The 11,496-nt window shown below is 33.7% G+C and overlaps 1 protein-coding gene across 2 annotated transcripts; it reads right to left on the bottom strand.

The window, feature by feature from the left end:
- Positions 1-6,521: 6,521 nt before the first annotated feature.
- On the bottom strand, positions 6,522-10,887 carry LOC129570582 (integrin-linked protein kinase-like). 2 transcript variants are annotated; one of them, XM_055450250.1, is made up of 16 exons: positions 10,523-10,646; positions 10,414-10,466; positions 9,944-10,042; positions 9,788-9,886; positions 9,627-9,725; positions 9,458-9,556; positions 9,277-9,375; positions 9,101-9,199; positions 8,919-9,017; positions 8,732-8,830; positions 8,334-8,548; positions 8,168-8,270; positions 7,972-8,097; positions 7,653-7,903; positions 6,849-7,052; positions 6,522-6,765 (listed from the first exon to the last, which is right to left on the bottom strand). In XM_055450250.1, the coding sequence occupies exons 1-16, from the start codon at positions 10,624-10,626 to the stop codon at positions 6,760-6,762; spliced, it is 1,854 nt and encodes a 617-aa protein (XP_055306225.1). In that variant the 5' UTR covers positions 10,627-10,646; the 3' UTR covers positions 6,522-6,759. The 2 variants fall into 2 exon arrangements, with proteins under 2 accessions (XP_055306225.1, XP_055306226.1); XM_055450251.1 differs by lacking the exon at positions 9,788-9,886 and having other exon boundaries at positions 10,523-10,887.
- Between the last annotated feature and the right edge of the window lie 609 nt (positions 10,888-11,496).

Genomic DNA, 11,496 nt, shown 5'->3' with positions numbered 1-11,496 from the left:
CAAAGATCACTGGTGAAAATTTCACCGGAGAAATTTTTTCATTTCACAAGGAACTGTGTACTTAGCTTAACATGTAAATAGAACACTTAGAAAATGATCGCTAAATCAAGTTATACGACGTAGACTCCTCACTGTATGTATTAGCCGATGAAAGAAAATATTGTTCTAAATTTTTTACTTTTTCATTTGAACTGAAAAAAGTAGGACAAACCTAGTTTTTCACGGAAATAATTCATTAAACTAATTATTATATTTCGTTTATTCAATTGCGACGGTTGCATTTAAGACTAATTTTGAATCTAAATGCAACGAAAAATTAAAAATGCAGATGCTCATAAATGACTACATTAAAATTTATTTGTGTTACTTTGACATAGAAATTTAATTAAATGCACTGATTTGTTAGTATCAGTATTCGCTATTTTATAAATTTGTTGTTGGAATAACTGGTTGATGAAGTAAGAAAAACGGTTTTAGATTTTTTTTCAAACAGTATTCATCTGAACAAGAGAAAATTTCGGTTAAAAAAAAATAGGTTTTTACAAAATATATTGACTGAACACAATTGATTGAAATGTTTATTTTTCGAATTGATGATTTTATGCAAAAAAGTATAGATAACTTTACAGAATTAAGCACTTATTCGATTGAATTGAAACATTTGGGTACCAAATTTAAATCTTGACTTATAATTGCCCGGTATTGTAGACTGCATTCACAACATTTCTTTAAAAGTTAATTTTGAAACCACGTCAGCATGAACATTTTGTGCTGTGAAATAAATTTCAATTCGATTTTTTAAAACAATCAATCCTCCAGTGTAGTCATATGCTGGTTTTCTCCCAGAATAATTGAACAGATAAATTTCATAATAACCTTCTTCGATTGCAACTGGTTCAGGCAGAACAATGTGTGTTTCATCATTCGTTGAATTTAGTAGGTATTCTCGAAAATCAAACAAATTTGTTTTACTTTTGGTATCAAAGTGTATGTGCCTCATTTTGTATCGTAGCACATTTTCACGAAAATTATGTGATTGCTTCAGTTTAATATAGAAATCAGTTAGTAGAAGTTTTCTTCTTCTCAAGGAGTTATTAGAATTAATGGAGAATCTAGTAATACACATGGCGTGCGCTGGCACAACTATTTCATCCGTCCGTATGCGAACGGTGCAGTGCGACTGCTTCTTCTTCTTAACTAACACATCTATACATATAAGTCTCCATATTGGTTATAATGTTCACAAATGGCACGCAATACACTGTATACATTTTCAATATGGTCGCGCCCATTGTGTACGACAGTGTGAAGAAGAAGAAGCAGTATTATAAGAAACTGTGTATGGGTTTACATAGGGATGATTTCATCAACGTAGTTCAATCTCCGATCACATATCACTATGCCCTTTTCCTCTATAGCTGTTGATGGAACTTCATTAGTTGTTGTCTTCGGAATAGTAGTTTTATTCGATGCAATCCATTGAATAGTGCTCTCTAGCTCTTTTGCAGTGAAAAAGCCATTATATGTGGCGATATGCTGACTAAGTTGCTCTATGGTTAGCTTATGAAACGGGATTTGATTGAATAATTTCCTTAGTTGAGCCCGCAAATTTGTTGAATTTACTTTTAAATCGTTTCTCTCACACTCGGTTTTCGCCCATTTCATGCAGCCGAATACTATTTCCGAGGCACAACATCTCTTCCGAACTAATTGCAATATTTTGGCCATTGTTTTGTGGTCGCACTCGAGGAAACTATCCGATTTAATTACTTCTATTGGATTTTCTTTGATTTTTTCGCTCACAAAATGACACCAGATCTTTTTGTTCAAGAAAACTGGCGACTGCATAGCCCCAGCACACGTCACTATTGGTCAATGTGTTCTGTAGAATGATCTCGCATATTTTCAATCCTTGGTCCACTTCGTACTTTTTGCACAGATTCATCACATCGGCGATGTTCTTGGATGTCAATCGAACTGTGCCCATGTAGAAGAATTATAAAAACTCCTTGAACACCTCGGCCGATGCATCGAAAATTGGTATATCGCCCGTCTCCGGCAAGGAACCATAGAACATCGTATCAAACACGAGACTTAGGATCGACAAAATACTTTTATGAGCTGGCACTCTTTCCGGATGATCCGTATCGACACCGAATCCAAAGTGAACGTCAGCTGTTCTCGAATTCAAATACAATTTTTCAGTTTTATGGGCTGGTCCATTTTCATGCTCCAACACTCGTTCGTCCATTTTAGGTGATTTGTCAAAACTTTGAACTGATTGCAATTTGAAAAATATGGATCAATCTGGAAATAAAACAGAACACAATCTTGATAAAACATTTTTTCGACAAATCAATTGTAATAAATACATACACAAAATAGGATGGATTTGAATTTCTTTCCAATGAATTTCTCTCGCCAATGAAATAATTTCTGCTTCAAAATGTCTGGACTATGTTTAACAGGAATGTAATTTTTATTTGTTAAAATATGTTTTTGCTCGATACCAGAAGAAGAACTAATCGGTTTTCTTCGCAAATTGGTATTGTTAACCGTTACAAATGAACTGAATAAAATGAAAACACAACAGTCATTTGTTGACAGATCATTAGGAAATTATGGTTTGCTAATGATCTTATCCTCTAAATGTTTGTTACTTGTTGAAAATATATACACAATACGCATTCATATATGAGATATCACAATGTACATATCTCAACGTGAGCAGCCTGATAAAAAGTGCCACAGCAAATCAACGTCGCATAGAAAGAGAAGGTCAGTTTGAACTGTTTTTTTTTTTGCATGTGTGTTTTCAAAAGAACTTCATACGAAAGCAGTACGATCTCTACATATGCATTTTTCAATGCGTGTTGAGTATACGGATATACTCACACATTCACATGCACATCAATGCACGAAATCGCATACATATTTCAATACATACTTGGAGGTATACAACAATGAAAAAAAAACATCTGTTCATGATTGCTGAAATACCTTCGTTCATATTTGAACCATTGAGAGTAAAAGAAAAACTTTAGCAAAGTGCGAAGGAACAGGAGCTTGAAAATAGAAACGAAATAAAGTGCCTTGAGTGTGAAGGATTTACGTGTCACAAACAGTCCGTTCAGATCAAAGTTTTTTTTTTCCGAAGGTTCTCATTGTTATTATTTAACAGATTTTCATTTTGAAAACAGCGAATTGAATCAGTTTAGTTCGATAATTATCGATTTGATTCGAAATGAATTGATCACCTTTGATTTGCAAACAATCTCAATATTTTGGTATATAATTTCCAACATTCTATGATTATGACACCAAAAATTCCATCGTTTGAGCACCAAATTTCAATTGAAAACTACAATTTTCTTAAAATACCAACTTAAACGTAGAAAATATTGAGGTGCAATTAATAAATGAACAATTTTTCTTGACATTTTTTCATTCTTTATTTATTTGAATGAGAAAGATTTTTTTTTTCTTCATAAAATTGATTTCAAAACTTGTATAAAGAAAATATTCAATTCAATCATAGCTTTTGCACTTAAAACTAAGGCTAATAATAAGATGAAATTCAGCCTATTCGAAAGAGTCATTTTCAATCAAAAATCAAACCACAAAACCAAAATGCACCACATTTCTTATTCGGGAATTTTAAAAATAAGTTTGGAAATAAAATCATTGCAATGAACCGAACTATATTCGCTATTTTTAAACACTATTTTATAACCACCTTCCAAATAAAACAACGTTCCTTCATTGTTGTCATATGCACGGCATATCTCCGGTCCAATACACTCCATTCCAAGAACAATTTTACAAAAATTGTCATTCATTGGAAGTGGTGCGGGCAAAATAATGTGAATTTCGTCATTCGTTGTTGAAATTGTTAGGTTCTGATGGACACAGTCCTGTGAACTGCCCATTACCTTGTAAAGTGGTATAGGAAAAAGCGAACCAGGCATATTGATATGTGACCGACGGTTGGATTATGATAGATATGTATTGGTAGGTGGTTCTTCTTAAAGTCGATTCCAGTGTGGATTTCATAAGAAAAAAATTCTAGTTTCTGTATCAAGCTAAAAAGAGCATATCATTGTACTGGAAAAAAGATAGTACAAGAAGTATGTGATCTGTAGGATGATCTCGCATATTTTCAATCCTTGGTCCGCTCGTATTTTTTGCACTGGATTAATAAAGAGTGCCATAGCAAATCAACATAGAAAGAAAAAGTCAGTTTGAGCTGTATTTTTGTATGTGTGTTTTCAAGAAAACTTCATGCATCAAACGTCGAAAAATGCAACTTTCTTAAAATAACCATTTATCCGGAGAAAATATTAAGGTGTAGTTAAGAAAAGTACAATTTTTTACATTTTTTTATTCCTTATTTATTCGAAAACTTATATATAAATATAAACGGCTTTTTTTCGTGAAATTTATTTGAAAACTTGTCTAATGAAGAAAATGGTTAATTCAATCATAGTTTCTGAATTTAAGACTTATGCTATTAATCAAAAGATAAAATTCATCCTGTTTGAATGAGTCATTTTCAAACAAAAACCAAAATGCACCATATTTCTTAATCGGGAATCTTGAAAATAAGTTTGGAAACAAAATCATAGGTTATGTAATCCGAAACATTCTTGTTCGTATTAAACATTATTTTACAACCACCTTCCAAATAAAATGTTCTTTCATTGTTGTCATATGCACTGCAAATGTCAGGTCCATCACAACTTATATGAAGTTGAATGTAACAACTATCTCCAATTAGAACTGGTGTAGGCAAAACAATGTGGATTTCATCATTCGTTGTTGGAATTGTAAGTTTCTGGAGGACACGGTCCTGTGAACTGCTCCTTACCTCGTACCCTATCTTTTTTCGAGTACAATGAGATGCTCTTTTTAGCTTGATACAGAAACCAGTTAGAAGAAGTTTTTTTCTATAAAATCCACACAGGAATATACACTCAGAAAGACCACCTAACAATACATATTTATCATCATCCAACCATCGATCACATATTATTATGCCTGGTTCGCTTTTTTCTATACTACTTGTCTCTGAAACAATCACTTTGTTCGTTGCAATCTGTTGAATATTGTGCTCAAGCTCATTCGCGGTGAAAAAGCCTTTATATGTGGCGATAAACTGGATGAATTGTTCAATGGTCATTTTACAAAACGGAATTTGATTGAACCATTCACCAAACTGCGCTCTCAAATTCGCCGAATTCGTTTCTAGATTGTTTCTCTCACACAGCGCCTTGGCCCATTCCATGCATCCGAATACTATTTCCGATGCACAACATTTTGATGACACAAACTCCAGTATTTTGGTCATTGTTTTGTGATCGCACTCGAGGAAACTGTCCGATTTAACTACTTCAGTGAGATTTTCCTTGATTTTCTGCTCACAAAATGACACCAGATTCTCTTGTTCGAGAAAACTGGCGACCGCGTAGCCCCAACACACATCATTATTGGTCAATGTGTTCTGTAGAATGATCTCGCATATTTTCAATCCTTGGTCCACTTCGTACTTTTTGCACAGATTCATCACATCGGCGATGTTCTTGGATGTTAATCGAACCGTGCCCATGTAGAAGAATTGTAAAAACTCCTTGAACACCTCGGTCGACGCATCGAAAATCGAACAGCATTGTTTGTGATAGCTTCGAACATATGTTAGTATTTGTGTTACTAGCCGACAGATGGTCAGTTTTTCAATCATTTAAACTAACAAATAGGATCAATTGACACAGAAAAGAGACAAATAAATTTCCGAGCAAAAGTTACACAGCAAATTTATTTACGGGAAATTGTTATAAAACAGGAATTAAATCTCTTTTGGATGTTTTACGAGAAAAAAAAATGACTGATTTCATTTGAAAAATTGAAATGAAACTATTTTTTAAAAGAATATTATCCAATGATTGAATCGCAAAATTTTGATCCAAAATCATCGATTGGCTGAGGAAAAAAGCACTAGCTTGCTGTTGATGATGGAGATGAAGTTCAGAAAATAAAATATAATAATGAGTTGTGATTTCTCAACCGAAAAATGCAGAAAAAACGTTATGATACAAACATTTCTTTAACTGTTAGTATTTTTTCTTCTTCTCCGGATGTTCCTTCTGTTGTTTTTTGCGATTTGCTTTCGCAGCGCCTTAATTGCAATCCGATCTTTGTCATCAGTATTTTTATATTCAAATGTTTCTAGGTCGGAGCATCTAAATACAAAATCAATGTATATTTTTCGCAACGCGTGGTCGGCTCCAGTTAATCGGCTAAAGTCCACTGTCGGATGTGATTCGGTACTCGGTGATGAGTTTTAAGCCAGCTGTATTAGAGCTAATGACTGGGATACAATCATATTATATCAGTTATTTCCAATTAATTTCTTAAAATAGCTTCCTCGGTGCTCACTTTATCAGAGCATATCTTTAATATTTTTTAAACGTTAATACATATACGGATGGCTTCCAATGAAATTGATAGAAAATAAAACAACACCATTCAATCCTAAATTTATTTATTCGACCGTATATGACGAATTTTAAGAGCGTAAATCAGTATTTTTGAACATTTTTTAAGCTTGCTGCATCGACTCTCACGGTTTTTAAGCTTTCATCATCGTTATGTCGACCTTCATCAGCTTTCAGTGCAGTCAAATACATTTTCGAAAGCGCTTTTTCTAATTGATCACATGTTGGACGATCCTCTGGATTTTCCTCCCAACAAGACATCATAAGTTTATACCTAGTTGCAAACATTGAAATTATTATCATTTGACGTGTTCGTAACGAATTCTTAGCTCATGAAATGTACGGTTCGATTCTTACATTTCTTTCGTAGCCTTTTTTTGGTTTTCGTAATCGGAGGCCATATTTCAAGTTGTCTAATGGGACGTAATCTGGATCGTTTCCTTCTGAAAATAGTTCCCACAGCACAACACCAAACGACCAAACATCCGACTTTACACTGAATTTCGGTTCATTTTCTTCTGGAAATGATTCAATAGCCATCCATGGGATTGGATCAAGACCCTGCGAATAAAAAACAAACCTATCTGAATAGTGATCACCCAGTTAATATTAGATGATGAACAATTGTAGAGCGCCACTCGTCAATGACGAAGAAAATTTGTTATTTTTTTTTTTAATAAAATGAATTACACGTGAAATTAGATCTGCAAACACGTTTTGTTGTTTGTAATATGATTTGTCGCAATCATTTCATAATATTTCGTTATCATTATGTAAAAACAAGCTTCAATTCAAGAAATAATTTCTTTTGTTTTTTTTTCTGCTTTATAATGATTTTTCCCATTTTTTTAGCATTAATGCATATCGAATGGATTTGAGCGCGAAACAAAGAGAAACGTTACACTCATAGCTCACAAATACATAGATCGGAGATTGAGATGTGTCTTATTCTTTGTACAAAATGTTGCCGTTATCACAGGTTGCCGTTATCACTACGTAAACTATCAAATTATTTGCAAACTAAAGTGCGTCCAAATATTGAGCACCAGAGTAGACGCACGTTCGTAGTGCAAGGAGCACGGTAGTTTGCGATATTATAACCGTGAATCTCTGATAGACAGTTCCAATTCAAAGATATTATTTATTTGTTCACATTCTTACCCATGATGTTTTCTTATAATATTCACATCCAATCAGTTGCCGTGACAGACCGAAATCACCAATTTTCACCACTTTATTTTCACAAAGCAAGATATTTCGAACAGCTAGATCACGGTGTATGATGGGAGGATCATTTGAAGCCAAAAACTGTAATCCTTTTGCCACTTGGGCGGACCAATTGAGTAGATCCAATGTTGTATATGGAAAATTGGGTGTTTGAAGATAACCAAATGATGCGTCGGAGGGATTTGCTGCAAAAAGTAAATTTTCGAACAAATTTATCTTATTATTTACCAACAAAAAAAACTTATCCACTTACCTTCTTCTCCACGCCCATAATACGCTCGTTGTGGTTTTTGATTTATGTTTGAAGATTGTCTATTTTTCTTCAAGAAACTTTTGAGATCACCATATGGGCAGAATTCATAAATGACTTTGATTTCACCTGATGAAAACCAAAGATTTAATTGCTTCAATGGTTTCGATTTTCATATATGTTCAAAGTGTGAACCTACCTTTGAGCGGGTTCTTAATGACTGCACCAATAAAACGAACCACATTGGAATGTTTGGGCAAACGTTTTACAATATTTATCTCTGCCAATAGTTCACTTGTTCCCTATTCAATTGATATCAAAGATGTGTCATCAATAATTTTAAACGAACACCCACCAAAACATACTGAGAAACTGCCGCTGCAGGATTTAATCCTTTTGATAGCTACTGTTTTCTTTTCAAAACATGGAATCATCGGCAAAAGTTCTCCCTTATATACATCAGTCAAGTGACCACGACCGATTAATTTTCCGATCCGGAGACGATTGTGAATCTGACATACGATATAAACGAGATATATTGGAAGCAGCAACATCGTAGCCAAAATAATGTAAAGCAACACTAAAAACCATACAGACATTGATATTAGTTGTAATATCTCGAATTTTGTGAAGAAATATAAAACCAGTTTCATTCAATCGTAGTTTTTCCGTTCATTCAACTAAGTTGCATTCAAACTTTTGCCATTTTCATCGTTTAGAATTTTATTTGTTTGCGATTCGAAGTACAAATTCAGATAATTACCTCGATCAGCTGCAAGGTAATCTGGTGTCTTTTCAGATATGTTCTTAGTATTGATGATGGCTCCATTTTCAATGAGCAGTTGAGTGACATTCTTATGACCTATAATTGGAGATGGGATCAAAGATAAAAGGATGTGTGAGACACATTTAGAAAATTATCATGTTTTAGAAAGAATTCAATCAATTACCTCGATATGCAGCCTCCATCAGTGTTGTCTCTCCATATATGTTTCTACTATTGATATCGGCACGGTGTTCGATGAGAAATTTAACAAGTTCCACATGTCCTGAATTGCAAAAGGAACAAAAATGAAGAGATTCAATCTGCACAAAGAGATTAGCGATTTAACGTGAGACTTTTGACAATTACCTTCTTTAGCTGCAAGATAAATTGGTGTCCTTTCATATATGTCTTTAGCATCGATGATGGCTCCATTTTCAATGAGCAGTTGACTGACATTCAAATGACCTGAATTGATGGGATCAAAGATTGTGTGAAATACATTTAGACAATTATCATGTCTTAGAAAGAATTCAGACAATTACCCCGTTTTGCAGCCTTATGAAGTGCTGTCTTTCCATTTATGGTTTTATCATTGACTTCGGCACCATGTTCGATGAGAAATTTAACAATTTCCACATGACCTGGATTGTGAATGGATTGAAATCAATAGATTGTATGAGATTCATTTAAAAAATTATCTTGTGAAAGATTTCGGACAATTACCTTCTCCAGCTGCCCAGTGCAATGGTGACTTGTTGTATTTGTCTCTAGCTTCGATGTCAGCTTTATTAGTAATGAGCATTCGAACGATGTTCACATCTCCTAAAAATTGCAAACGGATCAAAATTTGAAACTATTGCTTGCGATTTGAAGCACAAATTCGAATAATTACCTTGTCCAGCTGCCCAGTGTAGTGGTGTCTTTCCAAAATTATCCTTGTTATTGACATTGGCTTTATTATCAATAAGCACTTGAGTAACATTTAAATGTCCTGAATTAGAAAAGAATTAAAGTCAAAATATTGTTTGCAGAGTGAAGAAAGAGTTCAATTACTATTCTGCATTGCATTGGCAATCGGTATAGAATTATTGCCATTTAAAATGTTCGGACTAAGACTATCATCAATCAAAAGTTTTACCATATTCACATAGCCTTAGAAAAAAGTATGGGTTTAATGACACTTCAAAATATTTCGGAAAAATTCGTTACCCATTTTAGCAGCTATATGCAATGGAGTTTCCTCATTGTCAAATTGAATACTCATATTCATTCTTCCACTGATCAAAGATCTCACTTTTGGCACATCATCTAAAATTTGGAAATAACGGAGTAAAATTGAAAGGTCAAATTTTTTAGGTCTATTTTTAGGTTTGGAAGACACACAAAATCAGAATGTTTTTTCATATATTTTCGCTAAAATCATGGCAAGTATTCCGCCTTTGAATTTTGAGCAACAAAAAAAAATGATAAGAAAATTCTTTTCATCCATGCTGACGACATCTCAATACAAAATAAATTATGGGTACTAGTGACACCACGAAATGGCGTTTTATTTTGTATTAAAATTTCGGTAGATCATGAGTTCTTCGTAATTTTTGTCAAAACATGTCATCTTCGTCATTTTCAAGTTAATTTTCTCAGTCAAACTGTATGCAAGGATTCATTACACAGAAACATACCCTGTTCGATAGCCTCTAGAAGTTCATTCGTTTGGCTTTTCGACATTGGGAATCTAGAAAAAATGCTAAAAATGATGAATACTGCTCCGAATTTCTAAAAGAATCTTACACTTTATCTCGGTTACCCAGCGAAATAGTCGAATTTCCTGTTACGTCTTGTGTAGTGAACGCAGTAACAAGCATTGCGATCACAAATAATGTGTTCATCTTCATTTCTTTTTAAAAAAAAATTCGTAAAGAAATAACGATGCAAGAACGGTGTGTTTAAATTGGCAATTTATTTATGAAAAAATTAAAACGCAACAAAGGTCGAGAGCAAAATTATTATTTTTGTTTAAGTATGCTGTTTGTTTAACTATAATCTGATTATTTGGAACAAGTCCGGATGTGTACTGAAGTAAATTTATTTCAAAACTGAAATGAAGTATTCGTATACAAAAGTGTTTCGGGTTTAATTCATAATCGCCATTCGCGTTATCAATCCATTTGTGTGTGCACTCATGATGAGTTCTGGTGTAACGCACTAAGACTTAATTTGTGTTTTTTTCCATTTGTGTTGCTTTTATTAAAACGAAAACGGGCAGCGTTTTGCTTTCAGATTCGTCACCAGTTGATGATAACTTCCGACCTTTTAAACTTTATTCTTTACTCTTCTTTTCATCCATGTTTGTAGAATTTTGATATCATTTCATGGCCTACGCAGCATTCTCTAATCTCCCCATGATTACGGAGAGCGACCATAAGTCGTATGAAATTGATGTTCAGAAAAGAAGAAGTAGAAGTATTCATTGCATTCATTTACATTGGAATAATGGAGATGGTGCTCATGTTTCGATCAAAAAACTGTTACTGCCGCTTAGGCATTAATCCATGTTTTATATTCGTATGACATTTTTTCAAGATGTCCTGGAAGACACATCACTGAGACTCTTCGAATTATAGTCATTTTTCTTTCTTTCAACACGGTTTTCATTGCAAAAATTGATTTTTTCTCAAACAAATCCGATGAGGGTGAATGCACTTCAGTTGATGCAAAATCTGTTGGAAATTCCAATTAAGCGATTAAAAGAAAACGTCAAATCA

The sequence above is a fragment of the Sitodiplosis mosellana genome, unplaced genomic scaffold (genome assembly GCF_009176505.1).
Source record: "Sitodiplosis mosellana isolate CC-2019 unplaced genomic scaffold, AAFC_SMos_1.0 Smas_scaffold_61, whole genome shotgun sequence".
Lineage (NCBI taxonomy): Eukaryota > Metazoa > Arthropoda > Insecta > Diptera > Cecidomyiidae > Sitodiplosis > Sitodiplosis mosellana.
This window is presented reverse-complemented; position numbering and strand designations above follow the sequence as displayed.

What these genes read in the sequence shown, in the direction of transcription:
- LOC129570582 (XM_055450250.1), bottom strand. Translation starts at nt 10,626, where the DNA reads ATGAAGATGAACACATTATTTGTGATCGCAATGCTTGTTACTGCGTTC. An exon ending in CTGGGTAACCGAGATAAAGT is followed by an intron (nt 10,467 to 10,522) that starts GTAAGATTCTTT and finishes CATTTTTTCTAG; the next exon opens with ATTCCCAATGTCGAAAAGCC. An exon ending in CCTGCAGCGGCAGTTTCTCA is followed by an intron (nt 8,271 to 8,333) that starts GTATGTTTTGGT and finishes TCAATTGAATAG; the next exon opens with GGAACAAGTGAACTATTGGC.